This window comes from Megalops cyprinoides, chromosome 18, assembly GCF_013368585.1.
Source record: "Megalops cyprinoides isolate fMegCyp1 chromosome 18, fMegCyp1.pri, whole genome shotgun sequence".
In the NCBI taxonomy this organism is placed as follows: Eukaryota; Metazoa; Chordata; class Actinopteri; order Elopiformes; family Megalopidae; genus Megalops; species Megalops cyprinoides.
This window is the reverse complement of record NC_050600.1, coordinates 8,122,252-8,147,378: the sequence shown is the minus strand read 5'-3', so window position 1 is coordinate 8,147,378 and position 25,127 is coordinate 8,122,252. Positions and strand designations below refer to the sequence as shown.

Below are 25,127 nucleotides of genomic sequence, written 5' to 3'. Positions count from 1 at the left end.
CTTGCTACCAAGTCACAGTTTCATACTTGCAAGCGACTGACGTCTGCGCATTTTGGATTGCAATCAACAACTTGGGATCAGCTATTTTGGAACTATTTGTTAGTGCTGATCTGACACCAGACAGACTGATAAAAACTAGTTCAAGCAACGTGCATTTCATTCCCACAAACTAATTTCGCCTCAGCAGCAGCTGAGACAGAGTGCTGCACTGAAGCAAAAGAACTGCCAACGGGCTGATGTTTTGATCCCGACCCGGTGAAAATGAGAGTGCCGATGTGAGCCTGCATGCTTGATCAGTGAGGCTATGTGGGCACCACGTGGCTTTCCTCTGTCCGAAGAAAGACATAAACACAGAAAAGAGGGGAGGAAATGTCACAAGGTGACGCCACATTTCAGACTTAATTACCATTTTGTGAGTGTGTGGCTTAGCAGAAGTGAGGTGTCTCATTATTTATCATGTGGCTAACGGCTGGGGAGTCTGTTGACCAGACCCTCACTACCACCACCTTCCTGTCTGCCTGCAGAGCTCTGTCTCTCTCAGGCGCGCACCCGCACACGCACGCACGCACGCACACACACACACACACACACACACACACACACACACACACACACGCAAACATGCAGAGACACAGACACACACACACACGCGCAAACATGCAGACACACACACACACACACACACACACACACACACACACACACACACACACACACACACACGCAAACATGCAGAGACACAGACACACACACACACGCGCAAACATGCAGACACACACACACACACGCACGCACGCACACACACACACACACACACACACGCAAACATGCAGAGACACACACACACACTCACGCAAACATGCAGAGACACAGACACACACACACACACACACACACACACACACACACACACACACACACACGCAAACATGCAGAGACACAGACACACACACACACGCGCAAACATGCAGACACACACACACACACACACACACACACACACACACACACACACACACACACACGCAAACATGCAGAGACACAGACACACACACACACGCGCAAACATGCAGACACACACACACACACACGCACGCACACACACACACACACACACACGCAAACATGCAGAGACACACACACACACTCACGCAAACATGCAGAGACACAGACACACACACACACACACACACACACACACACACACACACACACACACGCAAACATGCAGACACACACACACACTCACGCAAACATGCAGAGACACAGACACACACACACACACACACACACACACACACACACACACACACACTCACGCAAACATGCAGAGACACAGACACACACACACACACACACACACACACGCGCAAACATGCAGAGACACACACACACTCACGCAAACATGCAGAGACACACACACACACACACACGCAAACATGCAGACACACACACACACACACACACACACACACACACACACGCAAACATGCAGAGACACACACACACACTCACGCAAACATGCAGAGACACAGACACACACACACACACACACACACACACACACACACTCACGCAAACATGCAGAGACACACACACACACACACACACACACACACACACGCGCAAACATGCAGAGACACACACACACTCACGCAAACATGCAGAGACACAGACACACACACACACACGCAAACATGCAGACACACACACACACACACACCTGCTGGTAAATCAAAGCTAGCTTCTGGTAATAAGCTGGCAGGAGAGGGAGTGGCAGGTGGTGTCAGTAAATAGGAGGTTATAATTAGGTTGGAGATGCTTTCCCCTTGTTTCACTTTTTGGCTCTTACAGGTGTACCCACTTGTTTGGACAAGCATCTTCCCCAGGCCAAGTGACACAGTTCATTTACTCAGTGATGAATGGCCTACAAGTAAGGCTCCATCATGTCCCATCTCTCCTGTGAAAGATGCCAGTTACCCAATGAGAACACATAATGCCTAAAACAGCATTAGGAAGCAGGGTATATTTCTCTTACCTCCGCCTGCCTGCAGTATCTAACACAGTATTCCCCGGTTTTAAAACACTTTTAAACTGTTTTAGGACTGTGTTCTAAATCCACAGGTTTAAACCCTCTACAGACCTAACTCCCCACTTGGGTTAATCTACCCCAAAGTTACTTGCTAACTGCATTATTTCAACCAAGTTAGGATGAACATGATGCATCAAAATGAACCAAGAGACTGATAGATGACTATGAAATGGCACCATTCAGCCAACAGGTACAGAGATCCTAATGTGCTACTATATTATTAACTTGGACCTTCATTGTGAAATGAACACAACTCCTTCGCTCACCATGCCCCTCCCCCTCCAGCATATTTAAATATGCAAATATGCCTTCTCGATCAGTTTCTTAATCTCACTGATTGGGTTCAGATGCCCTCTCTTCCCAGTAATCAGTGGGATTCAGGCCTGCTCAGACTGTGGTTCGAAACCCAGCAGCTGGGCAGTGACTGAGGCACAGAAATCCAGTGTTTCAGGGTCCTGAGTGCCATTCTATTTGCATATAAACAGTGACATCACCACCACCTCATAGGCAACCTCACACGACCAACACAGGCCTGTCAGTACTAAATGTCTCTGGAAACACAGAGACCCTATTAAACAAATCACTCCTCCTTCATGAATTATCACATAAACAAATGATATTCACAACAACTGCCTTGGGACGGACTACATACAATATAGAATATTCCAGGCTGGTATGTTTGATGGGGACTGTAATGCGTGGTGCTGGGGTGTGGATGGTGGGTGTACGTCGGTTTTTGGATCAATGCTGAGCAGAGGCAGAGGCTGAACAGATCACTGAGCTGTACCTGATCCGATCAGTGTGGATCAGCGGATGTAGCAGGCTTAGAAAATAGGATGAGACATCCAGATTATTTAAATATCAGCGAGTCTGCACAGCACCTGTGTAGCATTGATCCACAAGTGCATCTTCTCTACAAAAAACTCTAAAACACAGCCTGTGGAAGGCCTTTCATAGGATTAGGTATACGAAGCACAGCCTCACCGTTTCAAAACAACGAACAGATCAACCACCAAGGAAGGACCACCAAGTAACTCTTGCCAGGTGCAAGCAATCACTGAGAATCACCAGACAACCAGTATTTCACCTGCAGTGCAATCCAGTGCCACTTACTCACTCACCACAGCTCATACTACATCACCCTCAACCCTCCATGCAATCCACTTCTTTCAGTTTGCCCGTTAGCGTTTACGACTGACGTTCATTAATATCCACCAGTCGAATCTCGAGCACACCTGATTCTGTTTACTGTGCTCACGCCGCCAGACTGACCTCATCATGTGGACCACAGCTGCGACAGGTTAACGTGTGGGTGTGAATTTTCCACCATGAATCACCACTGTCTTTGGCACACTCCTCACAAAAACAGAATCACCTCTGCGCTTGCTCGTTAGGAAAGGCACCGGAGAGACAGAATGTGATTATCTTTCCCATTCCCATGGGTCAGGGAGACTTTCTGGGGACTGCTTTAACGGTGAAACCTCATGATTCTCACCTTGTATCACAAAAAATTTAATCAATTTTTATGATTCATCTACCTGGTACATGAAATGCTTCGGTCTGTAGAGTACAGACTGCCTACTTAATTAGACCACTTGCAATGTAGGATCCTGTCTTATGTTTCATGCTGACAACACCTGCAAACTGCTCCATCAGTATCTAAAGAAATCCCGCAAGTCCTTCCATTTCTGGACAGTTCTACTGAAGCATGAATACACACCAATCGTTTTTGTCTGATTAGTTCCACAAAGAATGGAGCATGTAGCAGGAATAGTATACTGCATGCAGTATATTAAATGCTATCAAATATATCCTGAACACAAATGGAAGTTGTACCACCTCTCTTCACCAGACACCACTATTTTGGCTGCAAACCTTACCACTGAAGACACAGCTGAAATGAATTGGAGACTGCATTGCAACAAGATGAAATCATTTACTCAGGCAGAATAAAGCATTTCTGTGCACATTTTACAGCATGGGAACAATTAGTCCAAGTCAGCAACGCCTCTCCATAAAGTAAAAGCCAGTGTCAGTCACAGACGCATTTTCCCTGCGTTTAAACCGTGTCGTTGTTCCTAACGGCACAATACATTACAGGCATTGCAGAGACTGACAGCTCCATAGGTTTCATATTTTTGAGACCTAAAGGAAACTTACCGGTGCTCATCTCAATACCCGCGTTCGTCACAGTTCAGAGATATCGGAATCCACATTCGGCTGTGTCCGTGAGGGGACCAGCTATGTACTGCACATTGATGATGCTCCTGCTTTAGATTCACAAGACTCTCATTAATTAAAAAAAATGATGTGACCGAGCGATATATTTTAATGGGAACCTCGATGGTGCAAATGCTCAATTTGCGTTTTCGCTGCGTACTCCCTATCCCAAATGCAAGGTTGCTGGGTGTGGGCGGTGGGCGTACGTCGCGTGACCCTCCTAGCGCCTCTGCCTCAGCATCCCTCGAGCCAGGTGATAAATAGTGGTTATAGCAGCCCTGCTGCGCACAGTTGTACGAAAGGTGTATGGGAAATGTAGTTTTCACTGAGAGGGATAAGCATGGCGACGTCTCCGAGTGATTCCAAATTTAGACTACAAGTTCCATGAACGAATAGAGAAGTAAACATACGGGGTTAGAAAGATGTATTGTCTGCAAATCATGGGATGCGATGGCCGATTGTCTGCAGAGTCACAGTGAGCACTGTACAGTGTCACGAGCCGTTGCTATACAGTATATCGATGGGCTAAGCTATAATTCATTGTGGCGTCCCTTGGGCATTGCAACAGAAAGTCAAAAGAAACGACCATTTACGTTCTAGCTAAAATATTATCTGCCTAAATGAATGTGTACGTCGTTGTTGAACTGTGGCCAGCGATGCTATAAAGTGCAAATATTTTCGTTTCGTTTTTGAACACTGCGTTTTGTGGCGGGTCATGCTTAATTCTTGGGGAACCAGACTCCTACACCAGAAGGGTGCAGGTTTTAGTCCTGGGTAAGACAAGATAAGCAGTGAATTTACTGGGTAAATATTTGCCTGTATAGGGTCATTGTGTGGAATGTAAGATATACACGCTATCCTTGACTGATGCATCAACTATGCAAATAATCTCATGTTTGGATCTGATTTTTCAGCTAGTAAATGGGTGGTGCAGACCAAATCATTAGCAGCACCGGATATAGATACTGAGCCCAAAAACAATACAGCCCCAAATGGTCCCCTGTTATTTGCCTGATGTATTACTTAGCCACGTCTCATGAGTGATGGTGATGATGTAGTGATGACCTCACACTGTTTTCGTGGAACATTCCTCCAGAAAGATACAATAACTACAAGAAACAATAACTAACGTTGCTATACATACACGCCCACTGACTGTTGTTCTGTCGAGCAGAACATTCCTTAAAGCAAACATCAGTAACTACACAAACTAAAAGTCTGGAGGCTCTCTCAGCTCGCTTTGCCAACATCTGAAATAACTGGTCTTACTGACGAAGTAACAGTACGCTGTACGCAGTACGCTGTCTGAAAGCGCAAACTTTGAATTTAGCGTCCCCTTGCGGTCAATAAGTGAATGTGTTGGTTGGAAAAAGTCCCAAGGTCCATTTTTCAATCTCACTGTACCCGGTTTGAACCATTGGCATCCGTATTATTGTGCAAAGATCTGGCGATTAGACAACCATGAGCAACGTTACTTAAGAAGAAGCACTTGTTCGCACAACAGTTATGTTTTTCCCGTTCTGCTGTTTTGATGGTGAATCGGACGGTCGGTGTAATATGACATCATTTATCCGCGACATTGACGCCTACAACACCATAGAGTTTTAGAGGCGATTCATGGGAAGGAAATGGCAACATGTCAGCTTACTGTGAAGGCGTGCTTTTAATGTTGTAAAGATTTTCATATCATGCGTACTAATAAAATGACGGACGCAGATTTAAACATATCTGAAGGAGAAAGCTTTGGAATTGAAGTTATACTTGACGAAGCTGAAGACAAGAAAGCACCGTGTTGTCCTCACGGTATGTGAATTAAAAGCGGAATGCTGGCAATCTGACGGCCAAGTAGCATTGCAAACGTTTGAGAACATGTAGAACCTAGTTATGTAGCACGATGTCTTTACACTTCACTGTTGACAGATGTTTTAGCAGCGGTTTTTACTGTTAACGATGCCTTTGTTAGCCCGTCTTTCATTTAGGACAGCTAGTACTGCATGTTCTGGGGCATCACTTCAGATTAGGCGCTGCGCAAATACCCTGATCTGTGATATGTCCGTATGAGTCGGCTGTGGACACAGATTGTTAGATTGTTAGATTAGTATTGTAGTATACTTTTGTCAGAGAGCACAAGTTAACTTGTGGTAGGGCTTGAATAGTGTTGTGCTCACACTGGTCTGGGAGTGTTGTGAGCCTGGTCTGACACTGTAGCTCGTTTAAATTGAATACTTCTGTTGAATGTTCTGTTGAATTGGATGTTCTGTTGTAATGGAAGTCGCTCTGGATAAGCGTCTGGTATATGCATGTAATGTAATGTAATGACAACATTTATTGGTTGTAATGAAAACTGGTATTATTGCCACTGAATTTACACGGCACTTGGTGTAAACCAGTATTTTCTTAAAGTTTGTCCCCCCTAGCGGTCTACTTCATTCTTGCTGAGTTGTCAGTCAGTTTAATTTGACTGAGCCAGGCCTTGAATGACTTCAATCTGCTATGAATTATTTGTGAATGGAATGTGCTGTTGGTTATTTGATCTACTCTTAATCAATGAGGTTGAATACCTGTTTGTATTACTAATTTGTTTAAGGGGCTCTAATATATAGAAAAGTCTTAATCATATAGATTTACTCGTATTTTCTTTTAGAGCAAACAACCCATTTCTGTAACAGAGAACTAAGACAAAACACTTTGATTGGATAGCTAGCTAGCCTTTGCTGTTGGTCTGTTAACGAGATATTACATGTTACACAAGCATGGTGTGTATTTAGAAACTGCTGTGTGTAGAGATAGCTACTGCACTTGAAATATGTATTAGTATGTAGGATGGACACTTTTCTGTCCATTTTAATGAAGTGGAAGTGGATGCCAAACGATATTTCTGCTTTGGTAAGTGTGCGTGTTCTTTGCTCTCAGGGCCCACGCTGTTATTTGAGAAGGTGTGCCGAGCGGAGGAGCGAGGCCGGAGATTTTTTGCCTGCTCGGCTTGCAGAGACCGGAGAGACTGCAGCTTCTTTCAGTGGGAGGACGAGAAGGTGGGGCGTTCAGCTGGCACCGTTACATCAGCAAGGTGGCCGAGATTGGCCTGCGATTCTGCCTGTGTGACGGAAATCTCTGCTTGCTCTGTAGGTGTCCCAGGCCAGGCTGCTGGCAAGAGAAAAGGAAAACCAGCTGAGGCAGCCTCCTTTCTCTCATCAGGAGTACTGCTTGAGGTAAGATGGGGATATCCTCACAGACACAAGCAGAAACTGCTCTGTGGTTGTGACCACTGTTATCCAAGTAATCGATTTTTAATGTTGTCAAATTTAAATAGTCAAATACTGCAGTAATTGAATATTCAGTCTTTATCAAATGCTGAAATACCTGTGTACTCCAGGGGATATGAACCCACCCCTTTAAACAAGAGCTTAAGGGTATACAGAGTGTAGTGCTCTAATATCACTTGCTGTCCTGAACCTAAAATGGAGAACTGGACAAGGGTCAGCAGGATTATGTTCAGTACTGTTAGCAACCCATGTGTTGGGCTTCCATTCAGGAATATAAACTGAGAGAAACACACCTCATTCATTAAAGTGTTCTCTTCCACCAGGGGACTCAAATCCAATGTAAGAAGAAGTAAAATGTCTTGCTTTTGTTAGCAGCAATATCAGAAAGTTATCAGTTTTCCCAAACAGGATTCCGTTGTTTCCTAGATATATCCCAGATTCTGTGTTTCCAAGCAGTTGTTCGGTGAGGTGTACCGCTTAATGGATGAAGGATGCCTGAAGTAATAGAAAAAAAGCATATACGTTTTTGTGTCTTGAATAATACACAAATGAACAACTTCATCTGGAGACGTTCTTGCTCACCACAGCATAGTTTTTTTCCGTCTTTGAATCAGGTTCAGAGAGTTTGTATCTCTGCCCTTGGACCAAAGAAAGTTCTGTCAAGAGTGCCAGCTCCTGCTGCTCCCTGCAGACTGGCCCGAGCATGCAGCTCACAAGGCGCTCTCTGATGACGTCACAGTGGCCCGACTGAGGAGGCCCAGCCTGCTGCTCTGCCCTCTGGAGAATAAGAAGAGCAACGCTCAGTACCTGTTCGCTGACCGCAGCTGCCACTTCCTGTTGGATTTGCTGTCCAGCATGGGCTTCAAGAAGGTGCTCTGTGTTGGGACTCCACGGTGGGTGGCTTTTTAAGCTGTACTGTTATACATACATAACATTACATATATTACATCATTACATTATGTACCGTACCTTCGCTAGTAAATGGCAGTATGTTATGCAATGCACAGACGGTGCAGTGCCTGGTTTGCATGCAGCATGCATTTATGCACCCGGTTTAATCTGAACAGAAAACGTCGATACACCTGTGCTTCTGCCAGTTCACCACTTTATTTCTCCAGGTTTATGGAGTCATGTCATGTGATTTTTGTTCTAACCTATGAATGGGGACTTTCTACACGTTCCCAAGGTGGTTATCCTCTTTCCTGACCAGTTGCCTGATTGGTTGGAAAGCTATACTACAATATGAAAAGGGTTGGTTTACTTATTGAGATGCAGATGTTCTTGTCCATTTCCTGTCTTTCCCTTGCTGTGTTTGATTGTGTTTGATTGAGCATATATTGTCTGCATGTTTTACTTCCAGACTCCATGAGCTGATCAAAATAAGGAATGTGGAAGGCCAGAATAAATCCATGAAGAGCCTCCTTCTGGACATTGATTTCAGGTACTCTTATTGAACAGACTGCCAGAATTTCTATTTGCGAGATGTCACAGAGTTCAAACAGGATCAAGGGTACTTTATTGTACAGAGTAAATAAATGATTATGATGTACAAGTACACCAGTTACTGTAAGACAGAGCAAATAACTGAATATGTTACAGATTGTGTGTGTTAATACATTACAAGATCAACCCCGAGGAACCTCCCCTAACTACATTTACATTTTGACATTTAGCAGCAACTTAAAAAGAGAAATAACAAATTGCGTCTGATAAAGTTGAATGAAAGACAGGCATAATGCATAGTATATCAAAGCCCCTCTGCTGTCTGCCTAAGATTGGATACTTTATATTTGTGCATGGGACCAACAGGGTGTGAGTACACTGCATTGAGAAAGATCTCGGAAAGGTGAGCATTTTGAATGCACAAGCCCTTTAAACTCGTAAGTCGCAGATTTCCATCCTGTCCGGCCCGAGCTGCCTGCTCTGGGGTTTGAAGAAGCGGAAGGCGGGGAGGACGGGCGCCGTGAACTGGTGGTGCATCCTGTCGAACACGGGCGTGAGGGCGGCGCTGAACTCCTGCAGCAGCTTCATGCTGCGGGCGTCGTAGAAGGCCAGGCGGCCCCGCTGGTAGTCCAGCAGAACGCCCACCTTGCGCGGCGGCCCGTGCCCGCCGGCGCGGCAGGCTACGTGGCGGTCGTTGTGCCAGGCGGAGAGGCGGCCGTCGTGCAGCTCCACGCACCACGAGTGCCGGTTCCGCCCCAGCTTGGCGCCCTTCTCCTTCCCCTTCCGCTCGATGCACCCGTAGGTGGCTCCCACGGCCCACGCCGAGCAGCCCCGCACGTCCACCTCCCAGTAGTGCCTCCCCGTCACCACGGCAACCGAGCCCAGTGCGCAGTACACCCTCTCAAACTGCAGGGGGAGCTCTGGCGCAGGCTGGGGCTCGGAGGAGAGGCACATCCCCCTCCCGTCTCCCGCCACCGCGATCTGTCTGTGAGACGTCTGTTTGTCGATTTGCACCCCCAAGGAATCTGCAACAGAACGCCGCATATGGAAGCCAGCTGTTTTTAAAGAATAGCGGCCATTCACATAAAAAACACTCATCACCATGCGCAGTGACGACATTAAATACAAGCTCCAGATGCATGTGGTGTGTAGTAATTTGCGCATGAATTTGATCCGATTCAAAGCGAGTTAAGAGGAACAGCGAGGCAGTTACCCAGCAGGAAGGTCTTTCTCTGCAGCTGTGCCTGCAGATCCTTTGAAATGTTGCGCAGTAGTTTCAGCAGCCTCTGAAATCTGTCCTCATTCATTTTGATCTCCTCCTCAGCTGCGCCCTCCTTTTTGTGACAGCTGGAAAAGTTATTTGCACGAATTTCCATGTCAGACATGCTTTAACACTTTAAGTAGCTGACTGTACCCCGTTGCACTAGATGTAACATAATTATGCTGATGTATTTTTCCAAATAAGTTGCAAATGTTCAATTGCGTGACTTCAGTCTCAGCCTCTAAGAGAGTGTTTGAAGGGCAATGCACTTGGCTTTTCTGAATATTGAATCTTATGTTTTCCAGAGCATGAGAATGAAAAGTTGACGGTACCTTAGATCCCCAGTGTAATCCTGAAATAGGGAAAAAAAAGAATTATGATGCGGTAGAGGCCTGTGTCTCATTTTCCAGACTTACATTCAGCTTTGAACTCAAAGAAGCGATCAGACAGAGTGGGTCACCAGGACCAGTACCACCAGTTGGAAACACTGCCATACAGTACCCCCTGACCCCCCCATCCCTTGTCTATTCCCAAAGTCAAGTTTAGGGAAAGGTGCAGCTAAAGTCTTCAGGGTGAACATAACCTGAGCCTAACCCGCAACGAATTTGTGCTGGAAAAACAGTGATCCAGTGTTGGTGTCTGTGTGCATACTGTGCCACAGCCCCCTCTGAAACATAGTGATCCAGTGTTGGTGTCTGTGTGCGTAATATACCGTGACTCCCTCCTTCCCGGACTGCTCCAGAGCTCTCTTTGTGCTGGTGATGTTCTTCTGGACCTGGTTCAGGTGCTGGGTCCAGTCCTTCAGGACGCGGTTGAGCCGGCCGGCGGTCTCTCTGCGGTCCTGCTCCACCGAGTCCAGAACCTCCTGCTCGTCCTTCTGCAGGGCTTGCCGCATGCTCTCGAACCTCTCGCCGATCTGCTGCTTCATGGCCTCTGCGATGCTCTGGCACCGGCAGGGAGACGGAGGTCATAAGTCTCGCACGGATGCTGCGTTGCGTCAGAGCTAGCTGTAGCTCTCGCATTGCTTAACCTGTGGCTCATGTACATAGCTGGAACCATAGACCACAAGGTGTTCTAGAGCCTATTGAAAAGCCAGGACAGCAACTTTCAAAACAATCCCACCCCAGCTTTTGTCCTCGGTAGCTGCTGTGTGTGCATTTCTTTAAGCTGTAATTAAGCACCCAGACTAAGACACTTCCAGTACAAAGAATTGCAATACATTGCATTATTGTTATTTAGCAGATGCTGTTATCCAGAGCGACTTGCATAGGTAACAGTTTTGTCCAGTTATACAGCTGGTAATTTAATGAGGCAATTATGGGTTAAGTACTTTGCCCAAGGGTACAGCAGCAGTGCCCCGGTGGGGAATTGAACCAACAACCTTTCAGTTACAAGCCCTGGTCCTTACCGCTATGCTACACTGTCACCCCAAGCAGTCAATACGTGTAGTGCTGACATTTCTAATTCTAAATGGAGTGGAATGTTCTAGATTTGGGTGGTGGAAGCTCGAGCGTTGTTGCCTCCGTCCATTCATGCTATAGATTCATCAGTGCTCTCGTAAATCCACTAAGATTAGTGCGTTGACATCGGTCTGACCACTAGGTGTCAGCCTTCCACTCACCGACAGGTCAGTACTCCTTTTCTTCAGAGACTGTAAATGGGCCTCCGTTCTAGATCTTTCTGCCTGCAGCTCTTCCAGGAGCCTGGACAGCACTTCCTGCAGTTATATCAAAGGGACCATAAGTCTGAATAAAAACTAAAAACAGGATCCTCCTCAAAGCAGAGTGCTTCATTCATAAAAACAGGGGTCCATTCAGGGCAACGCAATTCATTCACAAACCACGAACAGGAACTCATTCAGGGTCAGTATTTGCATTTCATTAACAAACAGGACTCATGAAGCTATGCAGAAGCGTGTAGATCATAATCTCTGACTTTGGGAGACTATTAAGTGTGTAAGACATTAGGTGTATGAGAGGCACATGTCTGAGGTGAAGTGTGCTGTCTTGTGTTGAGGTGAACGAAGAAGTGCTGTACCGCCGAGGGCCTGGCTGTCTGATTCGCTTTTCGGACCAGCCTGGGGGAGCGTGGGTACGGCTGGGTGGTCTGCTCCGCTGTGAAGTCCTGAGGAGTAGAGCTGCGAGGGCTGTCCTGCTGGTCACTGACGGAGACAGCAGGGGGCGCCGTGCTGTGGCACGATGACGCAACGACGTCCCCTACCGTAACCGGCATCTGTGCGGTGGCGATCGCTTTCTCGTTCTCCGCCATTGGCAAAAACTGTAACCAGATCAACGCAGTGCTCCCTGTTATAACATGCCTGCTGGATCTAATGCATGAAGATGAGCTCTTAATATTGCTGCTGCTGTTGGTTCTCAGCAGACACACAGGTACTCTCTCGTAATTACCAGCCATGCTGGGCTTGAATAGACGTCAACATGGTGTCACACATTATACCACCGTAAAACCCCAGACTCTCCAAAGCATTCCCAGGTCAATTCATAGATTTATGGCTTAGAGAATTAGGCAAGTTAGGAAAGAAACAGCTCTCTCGTTTCATTGCGGTTGTGCCTGACGGCGTGCACAGGTGTTTTTGCGATGGAAGGGAACCAGTTCCTCTAGTTTAGTGGTCGCAGACATGCAGCCCAGGAAGCTGCAGGAAACTTTAGGAACATTCTGCTGTAGCTTTGATGGATTCTGCTGCTCGTCTGGAGTTAGTTCTGCCCCCACTGTTTCTCCATGGATTCATTCTGGCTTGCTTCAGCTCACCGTGCTGAGAACTCGGCATGACCTCAGAAGGAGAGCTCTTAAAAACGGTCACAGCCAGGTGCATGTGCAGGGGGAGTACTCCCTAATGACCGAGACCCAGATGTCCTGTCCTGCTAAATCTTGCCCTAGCACTACTCTGGATCAAAGTCCAAAATGGAGGTTAAGAAACCCCATTGATTATGGGGTTTGCTGGGCGCACAGCCCTCTGCCCGTAAAGCTTTGAATCTCCTCTACATTTCAGTTGGTGTCTTTGTGCCGTTAACATGCGCAGAGTGAGCGCCGAGTGCCGGGTACTCACCGCGCTGCAGCTGCGCTGGTCCTGTCCGTCTGCGTCTGGCTCTGCGCTGTAAGACTGGAATGCAGGCAAGGTGCGGCTCGGATAGCGTGGCAGCAGCGGCGTGCTAAGGCCTGTCCCTCCCTGGGTAAATTCTCTGCAGATATGTTCAGCCTTCCACGCCAACTGTTTCCATCAAAGCTGTCAATCACCCTCTCTTCCCTCGCAGGCTAGATTTTTTTTTTTTGGCCCCTCCCAGCCAGGTTAACGCAGGACTTTTCCACTGTGTTGCTTTAATGTTGCAGCTACGGGATATTGCTGCAGCATAGCAAAAATGTGTGAAAATGATGTTTTAACCAGTTGCAGCTTTAATGATCTCAAAGTATATCTGACAAGTACAAAGAGAAGGGAAAATGTATGGACACTCTGCAACCTCATCCCTGTTTTGTTTACTTACAGGTACTCTCAATTTTATAGTGAGGATGAGTTCTGCCACTATAACATGTTTAACCATCACTTCTTTAACGGAGAGGTAAGAGTCTGTACCGGCTTCAGTTGCGGTTCCGTCAGGGTTCTCAGAAGCTTCAGCGCGTTTCCTTTTCCTTCAGCCAGCAGAAGCAGTTTATAAAGCCTTTCTGCGCCAGGACAACGGGGAGAAGGTTGTCATGGTGACGGACCCTCCTTTCGGAGGTCTGGTGAAGCCGCTGGCTCGCAGCTTCTCCCGAATCTCGGACACGTGGAGGTCTCTGCAGACCCCAGGTCAGTTTCACGGAGCAGCAGTCCCATGGTGTGGATGTGTTGGCAGTCCTAAGTGGACGCAACCTGACACACATCGGTGCTGCATGGAATAGTACTGGAGCAATCAGGGCAAAGTGCCTTTCTGGAACAAGCCATAGAGTCCCATTTAGGGTTCAGGCTGTGAATCACAGCCTATGTAAGGCCGCCCATGAAAGAATTTTGTCTGTATGCACAAAAAATCTTTGAGCCTCTAGGCACGTGTGTCTTAGTATGTGTGTAGCATAATGTTTGGGTATCAGACTAAGCACAATGATTAAGTCCTGCGTCTGAACCTGTTGCTGTTGCTCTTGAGCAGTAACCCCACCCTGAATTATCTCAATAATTATTCAGTTGTAAATTACACTGGTTATTGCTATGTTCTTAACAAGGTTTTCTGTTTCCTGATTGTTCTAGAGAACAGCAGTCAGGAGATGCCCATGATCTGGATATTTCCCTATTTCTTCGAGTCCCGCATCTTGGAATGTTTCCCCTCTTTCTCCATGATGGATTACCAGGTATCCCACAAGACTGCAAGAAAATCTTAGCTCTTCTCTAGCCTTTAGTGACTGAGGTTTTCAGCCACCTACATTGAGGGGAGAGGGGTGGTATTGGGGGCTCAGCAGAACTAATGGATAGCACCCACCTGTGTGATGCTTGGCAGGCATTTTGCACCAGAACACTCACCATGCACGGAGGGGGGTGGAGCTTTACTTAATGTATTAAACTGGGGGATTATTAGATGGTGAGGCTGAAAGAACCTGATTGGGACTTTGACATTAATGATGCATCTCCAGCGCCAGACATGGTTCTGTTTGTTATATAATGAAGTCTTAAGTTCTGGCCTTATTGCTGTGCAGTGCAGTAAAACCAAAGAGAGACAGAGAGACTGTCAGATGTATTTTTCATCGTGATTGGCTATACTGACCACCCTCACCTGTACTCTTTGTCCTTCTTCAGGTGGACTATGACAATCACCCTCTCTACAAGCGTGGGAAGACAGGCCGGAAGCAGTCCCCTGTCCGGCTCTTCACAAACCTGTGTCCACGGGACATCGTCCTGCCAGAGAATGAGGGCTACAGGTCATCAATGCTGTTATATTTCACTATTTCTCTCAGTTCGCTCAGACTAATGCACTAGGTAGCATCTTAGATTTCAGTCTATCACTTCACAGAGTCAAAGACTCAAATTGAAATGTCTGTTATGTGAAAGAATTGAATTATGGAAGCCACTGAAGCCTGAAAGAGTAATTATAATCAATCAGCTATTGAATTTTTTTTCAGCATGGCACTTTTTGTAATGACATTGCTGCAGAGGGAGCTATAGAAGAATGAATGTGGAATTAAGTTCCCTTGATTTTCTTTTGAAATGCTCTGTCACAGTTTCCTGGTTCGTGTCTCAATGGCTTTGCTGCCGATTTTCAGGTTCTGCTCGACGTGCGAGAGATACGTGTCCTCTGGAAACAGGCACTGCTCAGCATGCAACGCATGCACATCGAAGGTGAGCCCGATAGTCAGGGGGGGCCGAGACCGAGGCCTTCCTTCAAGCTGAAGCATTTAATCCTCCCTGGTGTGTTTTACATTACATTACATTCATTTAGCAGCATCTTATCTAGGGCAGCTTCCATCACAAGCACTTGCCAGTAGTTTTGATGAGTGACTTCCTTCATGAGCTCCAGAATGGGTGGAGGCATTGTTTGTTATCATTACCAGCCACAGGCTGATTTGACCCAATCGCAGTGTGTGGAAACCAAAGTCTTTTGATTGGCTCAGACGAGTCAGAGATTGATAGCACATAGTAGCTCCACCCACGAAGGAGTCGGTGAAGGTGAAGCCCCATCCCCCTTTACTAAGCCGTCGGCGTGGTTTTCCTTGCTGAGGAGGAGGGATTTATTTGTCTGTGGTTGATTTCAGGACGGGCGGGAGTGGAGACACTGCGAGCTGTGTGAGAAGTGTGTGAAGCCATGTGAGTGCGACTTTCATCAGCTTCTTTAACTCCTGCATTAAGCAAATGTGTTTGCAATCATAGTAGTTACTAATCAGCTTCAGGATGCTCTCTGCCTCTGAGAGAAGTATGTATGTATTATTATTTTCAATATCACTATGATTTGCCTCAGATGCTCACATAGGACAACTTCCATAGCTTTAATATTTACCTCTTTTCCAAGTAGTCAGATGGATGATTCACTTAAGCACGTGAGGTTATTGTTATTATCAGTATCACTATTATTTGCCTCAGATGCTTACGTAGGACAAAATTCGTAGCATCAGTATTTACCTCTTTTCCATGTATTCAGATGGATGATACACTGAAGCACCTAAGGTTAATTATTTGTTCAAAGGTACAACAAGAGCATCAGGTGTAGGATTAGAACCCGCAGCATGCTGGTCACAGATCAATTTCCCATAACATCTAGAGCATGTTGTCACCCTTTCATAAAATACAATACACGGTGACCTGTATTTCATATGGCACTTTTCCAGGACTGTGTTTGATTGACAGCTGTTGTGGTGTGTGAATGGATGCAATGACTCTCCCTCTCTCTCCACCCCCCCGCCTCCCCAGCCTGGCTCCACTGTCCTGTCTGTGAGCGCTGTGCCCTGCCTGATCACCCCTGTGGGAGGAGCCAGGCCGGCTGCTTCAGCTGTGGCAGCCAGGAGCACAAGCGCAGGGCATGTCCCCACAGCACCAAGCACGGCAAGATCAGGCAGGGAGTGCACGCTCGCCCGATCATATGCCTGTGGTCACACACACACACACACACACACACACACACACACACACACACACACACACGGATGCACATATACTCACGCATATACTCACACATTCACATGCATTCACACTCATACACTTGCACTCACACATTCACATGGAACACACGTGTAATCACACACGCACACTCACACACACATACACATTTATTCTCGGACACACATGCACTCACAGTGTGCATGTATTTCTCTCATGCAGTGTTGATTTCCTGTGCACTTTTTTCCATCGTTCCCTCCTGTCTCACCTGCCAGTCTGATCTTCAGGTTACAAAGGCAGGCAGTGCTATTCCCTTCATGCAATCATATGTGACAACAGTATGAAATTTAAATTTTACCAATAACACCTGCATGAACCAGTCCTAGGGTACATCACTGACCCAGCCAGGGCACAGAAATGCAGTCTGTAGTTGGCAGCAGGATCTGTTATGCATGTGTCTTTTTGCTCGGGAGCGCTCGCATGAATGCCGGCTCTGTTTGTGTGTGGTGTCTGTGCGGCATCTTTGTCTGAACTTGATTTTTGTCTCTCGACACAGAGGTCACGCTGCAGGGAAGGGACGGGGTACAGACCTGTCCAAACAGACCGCTGGCAGGACCAGAGCCAGGAACAGGAAATCCACCGCTCGGGGATCAAAGAAACGCAGAGTCACGTGACCTCCCCGCTCTGCGGAGTGCATGTTTTTATGTATATGTACATTTTGAAGTATGCTAAATACAGGTTTCCTTTTTCGCATAGAAATGTTGCCTTTCCTGTTTCAAAGAGTTTCGCTGGAATGCATCTTCAGTATTCACACTTAGGCCACAAGCGTGGTCTTTTCAAAGCACACAAACACAAAAACACGCAAAGACAAAAACACATGAATCGCCAAAAGATATTTGTTCCCTGTTATGGTGAAAACTGATCATTTAATTTTTGTTGGAAGAACAACAAAAACAAAACAAAACCAAAAAAAAAAATTCCTGGGAGGAATGCTATGGAAGTCAGGTTCAAGGACGAGGGAATAGTTTCACTGCTGTTTTCCATCAGAAGAACTTAAGCATTCTGTGTGAGCACTGCAACTCATGACTTTCCAAAGAATGTCGTTTGAACAAACAACGAGGGGGAAATTACATAACACCCTAGACATAGTCAGTGCATGTGTAAGTACTGAATCTAATACAAATGGGATTATAGTTGTAGCACACTTGTATATTTAAAATACTGCTGATAAAACGCAGACACCTTCTATTAAACTCAAAGCTGTTAACAGGAAGCCATAGAACATGGTACGCAAGCACAGTGACCAAAAATCTCTCTGCATATTTAATAGCACAGCCCTGAATGGTCATCTCTGTGTATACCACCAGGAGGCAGAATAATACACAAATGTGAATTACACTGTGAATATGTGAATAACATGGTATTGTTAAGCCCACATCCCTGTTGTTTGCGTTCAGTTTAAAAAGATCTTTATGTATATTCCAATGCGAAAGGCCTGCACTGATATTTATTACAATGCAAACCTGTGGCAGGTAGTAATATGCAATTGCACATCAGGGCTGTTCACCCTGTAGAGATCATGCAATTACAATTGTTGATGGCAATAAAATGATCCCACACAGAATTCCATCCTGATTGGCTTTACATTACCAGTTAAAATGAACAAAGCGAAAGATTCACAGTCGATCGTGGCTTCTGAGATGACCCACAAGCAATTTGTAATGTGTTAATTTATTTTGAGGACTGTCCCTTACCGTTTCTGTAAAGCTGTGTCAAATGGGGACACATTGGCCAACATTTTTCATGCGCACGTCAGAAGGCTGTTGAAACCACGACCTACAGGGTCTCATTTTGAAACCAAAAACTCCAGCGATCGCAGTGCAGAGCCAGGCGGCGCAGCTGTAGCTGTGCTCCAGCGACTCCCAGAGGAGGAGGTGTGAGAGATGGCAGATGCAGGCCGAAAATCAGGTGTCATCTCCCAGGAGCTGTCCTCGGCGCGGCCCCGCACCGAAGCACACCTGAGTTGCAGTCAGCAGCAATCGGTCAAGCGTGTCTACCAGAGAGCCTCTCAGAATAGGACTGGAGTGAACACCCCCCCCCCCCCCGTCCCTGTTCCAAAGCCGGTGTTTCTGTGTGTACTGTGAGCATCGTCCTGGCAACACGGCCAGCTTGCTCTTCCACTGTCCTGGCCTGGTCCTGCTTTTGGGCTTGCATTGGCTGTATCTATAGCCTTACCGTGTATGCGGTGGCCTCAGAGGGGTTCGTACTGATGGTTATCAGATCCCTGACCTCACCTGTGTGGATGAATGCTGCTCTTACTTAGTGCACCATCACCACCTGAAATGACCATCATACAATAACAACAACAGGGCCGAAACGGTTTTGCTGACTTCTGGAACAGTTCTGCACAGCACAATGTGCACCATAGTATCTTCCAGTTCATTTAAGGTCCTTTGTCAAAAATGACGATAAAGAAAGTGTGCAGTGGTGGGGGGGTGTTGCATCAAGGCCAGTTTGATGACAATAGGGGTTTGGTTGCATTGTCTGCATCACAATAGCCCAATCATGACCCAGTCCTGAATCATGAAAATGAGGACACGGGCACTGCTTTGGAAGAGCTCCTTTAGGGAAAAGACCCAGCCAACGTCCTGTTCAAGCTGAAATCCCCTTTAACACATGGCCTCTGGGAGAGAGGACCCTCAGGCTGTTTGAAGCTTATTATATGTGACCGGCGTTTCAAATGCTAAACAGATATATCAGAGGAAACCAGCAGACTGGCACTCGATGAAATGGAAATTAGAGGGGGGGAAAAAAAGATTTTTAATTTAATATGAGATAAACTGTTGGGGGGCATGCATCCTGTTTTGTGTTGGTCTGAGAAATTGAATATGAGACCTGTTTTTTTTTTGTACACATCAAAAACTCGGGTGTAGGTTGGAGGTATTAATAAAGGATCAGGATGAAGGAGTCGAGATTAGAGGAGAGATGAAAGTACCAAACGCCTGAACCTGCTGTCCACACACCCTGTGTCCGATTCAACCCCCCCCCCCCCCCCCGGCTGGTCTGTCCTATCACCCTTTCATTAAATGGAATGAGCAGTTGTTATTATTATTAATTATCTGTGTCGGAGGCTATTTCTGAGTGTCGTGATCACATTAACTGTCTTACTCTCCCCTCCACGCGGGGAGCAATCTTATCTTGGCAAGCATGCCTCTTGCTGTCCACAGAGTCCGTTTCTTGTACCGACTTTCATAATGACTTCCCGATTACTATATGGTGGACATTTACTGGAAGGGCTGTTTGGGTCCGCAGCCGCCACGCAGGTGGTGGACATAGCAACACGTATCCCAGAAGGGCAACGTGATGAGCGTTTGCGTGTCTCCTGTCAGTGCGTTCAGACAAGAATCGGTGCCCACAGGCCGAAGCGGGTCTGCTTTTTACAGGGCCTCCTTAAATAAGCAAGCGTGCTCGTTTATTAGCCCTTGAAGCTGGGTGAATCCATCGTGGTACCTGTCCAGTTAGATAATCAGTGTGTGACATGGAAAGAAAGCCAGGCCCGCGGTTGCATATGCTTTCAACTTCACCGAAAGCATCAGTCAGCCCGGCTTTGTGTAGCAGTGTGCCCTAGCATGGTCACAGAGCACTGTGCAGAGTCCAGCGTAGGAGTTAGGGTAACAGAAACGAAGTACTTTCAGTAAACTCAGTTTCACAAGTGCTGTACTAAGCATTTATAGTGGAAAAGAGACTCTGCCACTCCTGAGAGAGCATGCACATCTGACCCCACGAGCCAACCAGGTGGAGTCAATACGTCTGTCATGCAGGTACCGCAGCAAAGCTCCAGAAGAGTTAATGCAGTCAGAATGCCGTCAGATCTGCTCAGCATCTCGGGAGATTAGGCTTGAAAACCCCTTTTTGCTGTTTTGTTATTCTGTGCATTCCCCGCGTGTTTGCACTCAGAATGCATCACCATTCAAACTGTTTGGTCTGTTTTGCCTGGATCTGTTTTGGGAGCTTGGGCCAAGTGGATACAGTGTGTTTGTTTAAGCCCCACTAATGTACACCCTGCAGTCTCCGAGACCGTGTTTAAGTATACTCCACATACTCCGGGAGACAGGCTGCTCCACAAATGGCCTCCTCTGGTTTCTGTCCTGGAGGTGGACAGGCATCTCATGCCAAGCGCTTACTGTGAGCACACTGCTGCCCCCCCCCCCCCCCCCCCAACCCCCCCCCGCCCCCACACATACCCACCCCACCCCCTCATCGGGGCAATAGGGGATTTCCATGTTCCAAACACCTGGCCCGCACAGTTCCTGTCTCCCTGACCAATTACAGGCCAACTACCCAACGGTAACCCGACTGGAACAATCAGTCAGCCTTAGTGTCCCATCAGCCAGCTGGAGGGAATTTTCTCTTAACAGCACAGAGTCTCCGTGTCTCCCCTGAACAATTACAGGAGAATCTCCCTAATGGGCACAGTAACACAGAGTGGAGACAATCATTCACAATCTGCATGAAGACAGAGAAAGAAGGAGTGATTCCTCAAACTCTTGAGGATGAGATAAAGTCTAGTCCTATTACTGATCTCCACTGTGTATTTAACCCTAATCCAAGCAGGGTAACACTGGTGAAGCTGCAGTAGAACAGAAGGGGACATTCAGCCAGGCTGAGTATGATGTGACACCAAGCAAAAAGGCTGCCTTTGCCGAGATACAGTACTCGACCTGGTGTGTTGCAATGTGTGAGATGCTTGTACTGTTAAACTGGATTTTTAGTATACTTGACATGTGGGTTAATATCAGCCCTCGCTGCTCTGGTTGATTTTGAGTACAGTGGACATGTGGTTAGGTCATGTTCACGTGCAAATATTTGCAGTTATGCTCAGACTCTTAAATTAACAGCAACGTGTGAATTCTCACCTAGTTCTGTTCAGAGCGCTTTCGTGATATTTGATAACTTGAATGATTACACTTCCCTTGTGCTGGAAAAGGCTCTGTATAAGAGCATCTGATAAATTAATGTAATGTAATCTAATAATATTGCAGTTCGATTCAAATGCGGCCCATGTGACGCAAGGCACTCCATTTTAATGTAGAGGGAAGCGCAAGGAGCAGCTGTGGAACCACCCCACCTTTTCGTTAGTCATCCTAATAAGTCCTTTATTTTTGCGCCATGACACTAATTCCTTGCTTATATTTCCTGATAAAGGAGACACGTTTAGATGAGCACATCCTTGTAACATAAACGCTAGTGGATGCGTGGGGCGCCCACTCCACACGCGTGTCTGTATGCAGAGAGGTGGGCCCGCGATCAGTGGAAACGGACCAGCTCAGGGAGGCCGCGCGCGAGCAGTGCGACCAGCGAGGAGCACTTCCTGTCTCGTGTGCAGAGCCCAGAATCCAAACGGAAAACCACCTTGTTGTTGTTTCAACAGTTGCGATTCCCACAGGAGACGGCTTCCATCACCGTGTCTCCAGAATAGCATGGCCGTTTCCCCCCCGCGGCCCTGACCCCGTGGGGGGATGTTAGCTATCGCTGGTCAGGTTTGTTTGTCACTTGCAACGGCTCCTCTCTGACAGTTCATTTGTGATGGTGGGGTATGGGGATGACCAGGTAAGAGAACAGGCAGTGACTCCTTTCAGGACTGTGAATGTTGCCCTTTGCTGTGACAGTCCTATGAGGTGTTCCCTTGGAGGTGACGACGACATGCTAATGCACTCAGCGTGCAGCGGAGACTCTTTCTGGAGACGGCTTTACAACCTGACTGTCACTGTCACTGGACCGTTTGCTGTCTGTGGTGGGACCCCCCCCGACCCCCCCGACCCCCCCCCCCCACCTCCTCCACATCACCAGTCAGAAATGGGTCACATCCAAAAAAGAAAAGGTACCAGACTGCATTGAGCGTTACAGTGTGGCAGAATCTACAGGGGCTCATGGACCTCCAGTTCACATCATCAGAAACGCCAGCTGCATGTTAAACGAAATGTCCGTGGGGAGTAGCAGGATTGCCAAGCGGGGCAGAGTCATGGGGCTTTCTCAGCGTACCATCCATCGAGCCTGTCAGTGCCTGTCCCACCTGTTTAGACTGAGGTTTTTTCCAACGGCCGCTATTTCCCGAAAAGTTTAGTACCTTTAGTGATCTGTCACTTCTGTTTAGATTCTCAGTCTTGGTGAGTGTGTGTGTGTGTATATGTGTTGTTTACGTGTGTGTGTGTGTTGGTGTAGTTTGTGTGTATCTCCTCTCCCTCTTTGAACCATAGTGAACTTTGAAGCTGGGATTTCCCCCCTCTTCTGATCAGCACTTGGTTCTTTTCATCTGGGAGGAACAAAGCTGTCCCCATGTCCCCTGGCTCCTCTGTGGGTGGCACCAGAGCCTCCTCTCCACAGCAGTGACAGCAGTCCAGCACTTCCCTTTTCCCCAAAGGAGAGCTGGAGCCAGGCTAGCATCAGGTCCGGTGTTATTTGTTGTTCAGTCACTGGTCTGGAAGCGTTAGCCTGGTCTGACACTGTTGCTCATTCAATTTGAATTGGGTACACTGCTGTTCTTTTGTGTGGAAGTTGTTCTGGATAACAGTGTCTGTTGAATGAGTGAATGTAATGAATATAATGTTTATTTGGTCGACACCCTTATCAGGAGGGACTTGCTTAGCCTGAATATGATCCATTTATGCATCTGGATATTTAATGAAGGAATGGATTTAGTACCTTGCTCAAGGGTAAAACAGCAGTGCAGAGTAGACTTTGGGTTACAAGAACTGCGCCTTAACACTAAGCCAAACTGTACCGCACAGTGGCTTTTCCATTGCACTACCTCATGATGAGCTGTGGTACATAGCGTCACACTGATCAAGTCTCAGGTCTTTTCCCCCAAAAAGAAGAAGGCCGTATTGCTTTCGTCCGTCGCTGGCTGTTTGCTGCGATCAGAGATGGAGGCGCTCTCCTATCTCCCCTCCGTGATCATGTCCTGGGTTTTTATGGCCAGCGATGATGAAAGCAACATGGTTATCTGCTCTGCCCAAAGTTCGCTCATAACTGAGCCTGGCTGAGGTTAGCACAACAAAGTAACATAAATTGCCTGAGGTTAGCTCAATAAAGCAACAGCACATTGGCTGAGGTTAGCTCAAGAAAGTAACAGAAAATAGGCTGAGGTTAACTCAAAAAAAATAACAGTGAATTGGCTGAGGCTAGCACAGCAGAAACATAATGGAAAATCAGCTGGAGCCTGAATTAAGTGGTCCAGCCCAGTTCCAGCTCTACAGTGGAAAGGTGAATGATTATATTCTCCCATTCATTTCACCAGCTGCTCATATATCTGCCATCTCCACCCTGCTTGGAATGCCTCTGCGGCCTGCCGTTTATGTCCCCTGTCTAGCTTCAACAACATGAGGTCTTGTTAGATAGGCCTCCTTACATGGGATGCAATTATCAGGTGAAAATAATCACCCGTGCTTTTACATAGAAAACAACAGCACAAAACACCAGGTCCCTGGAGTCCCAATCTTCTGTCCTCAGAGGCATTGTGCTGGCTACACCTTGAGTGTTGTTTTTAATTATTACTGGAAATGTTGATCAAATGTCTTATACCCCTTGCACTCACTGTGGTCTATTAAAAAGAGCTCATTAGAAGAGAATTCAGCTGCAGCTCTTAAACAAGTGAGAGCTCACACTCTGTGTATTGTACTTTACAGAATGGAAAAAGTGTGTTTTAAATGGTGTCTTTTTCCCCCTCACATTGCACTCTTCCTCCTGTTGAAGTGTGTGAAAGGACAGTTTAACACCATAGACCACATGTCTACGGCACCGAACGCAGGCATTGACGGACAGCTCTCATTCACAGAGTGAGTGAACGCTGGTAGTTTGTGGTTTCGATTACCAGTCAAGCCACTCTGAGGAATCAAAACGACTCTAAAAGGGCACTGACAAGCAAAAGGGTTGAAGCAAGCACCACATCCTCTCCTTTTTGAACCTCAGGCTTCGTTGTGGAGGGTGGGCTTAATGTTGCACCCTGGTCTCCCAGTGGCCTTGGAGAATGCAGAAGAGGGTAGCAGAGAGCTCCCAGTCCATTCTCCCCACTCCAATCCCCTCCCACCCTGCCTGTGTGGCCCGCACCCAGGGAGAGTTCAGCAAGGTCCCTTCTGTGGCAGCAGGAGCAATTAAGATTCTCCCTCCATCCCTTCCAGTCCCCAAAAAAGGACATAAACAAACATCTTCCTCCAACTGCTTCGAGTTTCAAGTCCAGAGAGGAAAGTTTGACAAAAGGGGGGGGGGGGGAGGGGGGAGGAGAGG

At 46.9% G+C, this 25,127-nt stretch overlaps 3 protein-coding genes across 3 annotated transcripts in view; 1 reads left to right on the top strand and 2 right to left on the bottom strand.

The window, feature by feature from the left end:
* The window catches only part of ablim2 (actin binding LIM protein family, member 2), a 75,759-nt gene extending 71,216 nt beyond the window's left edge, over positions 1 to 4,543 (bottom strand). Inside the window, exon 1 of the mRNA XM_036551404.1 lies at positions 4,253 to 4,543. Within this exon, the coding sequence (XP_036407297.1) occupies positions 4,253 to 4,262 (10 nt within the window). The 5' untranslated portion in view covers positions 4,263 to 4,543. The remainder of the gene's footprint in view (positions 1 to 4,252) is intronic.
* Positions 4,544 to 5,934: 1,391 nt separating this feature from the next.
* On the top strand, positions 5,935 to 17,596 carry zcchc4 (zinc finger, CCHC domain containing 4). The gene is made up of 13 exons (XM_036550741.1): positions 5,935 to 6,115; positions 7,226 to 7,344; positions 7,439 to 7,521; positions 8,190 to 8,468; positions 8,936 to 9,016; positions 13,779 to 13,851; positions 13,928 to 14,078; positions 14,511 to 14,611; positions 15,054 to 15,175; positions 15,518 to 15,593; positions 16,007 to 16,058; positions 16,659 to 16,800; positions 17,401 to 17,596. Exons 1-13 carry the CDS (start codon positions 6,001 to 6,003, stop codon positions 17,516 to 17,518), a joined length of 1,512 nt encoding a protein of 503 aa, XP_036406634.1. The 5' UTR covers positions 5,935 to 6,000; the 3' UTR covers positions 17,519 to 17,596.
* si:dkey-219e21.4 (tripartite motif-containing protein 14) lies at positions 9,070 to 12,738 on the bottom strand. Its single transcript, XM_036550742.1, has 6 exons — positions 12,317 to 12,738; positions 11,901 to 11,996; positions 10,992 to 11,222; positions 10,612 to 10,631; positions 10,232 to 10,365; positions 9,070 to 10,043 (listed from the first exon to the last, which is right to left on the bottom strand). Exons 1-6 carry the CDS (start codon positions 12,689 to 12,691, stop codon positions 9,448 to 9,450), a joined length of 1,452 nt encoding a protein of 483 aa, XP_036406635.1. The 5' UTR covers positions 12,692 to 12,738; the 3' UTR covers positions 9,070 to 9,447.
* Positions 17,597 to 25,127: the final 7,531 nt, after the last annotated feature.

Bases quoted from the DNA above. Each gene is read 5' to 3' on its own strand.
- zcchc4 (XM_036550741.1), top strand. From the start codon at position 6,001: ATGCGTACTAATAAAATGACGGACGCAGATTTAAACATATCTGAAGGA. The intron at 15,594-16,006 runs GTGAGCCCGATA...GGTTGATTTCAG, and splicing joins GCAACGCATGCACATCGAAG to GACGGGCGGGAGTGGAGACA. The intron at 16,801-17,400 runs GCAGGGAGTGCA...CTCTCGACACAG, and splicing joins ACCAAGCACGGCAAGATCAG to AGGTCACGCTGCAGGGAAGG.
- si:dkey-219e21.4 (XM_036550742.1), bottom strand. From the start codon at position 12,691: ATGGCTGGTAATTACGAGAGAGTACCTGTGTGTCTGCTGAGAACCAAC. The intron at 10,366-10,611 runs GTACCGTCAACT...TAACTTTTCCAG, and splicing joins GATTACACTGGGGATCTAAG to CTGTCACAAAAAGGAGGGCG. The intron at 10,044-10,231 runs GTAACTGCCTCG...GTTCTGTTGCAG, and splicing joins GAGAAAGACCTTCCTGCTGG to ATTCCTTGGGGGTGCAAATC.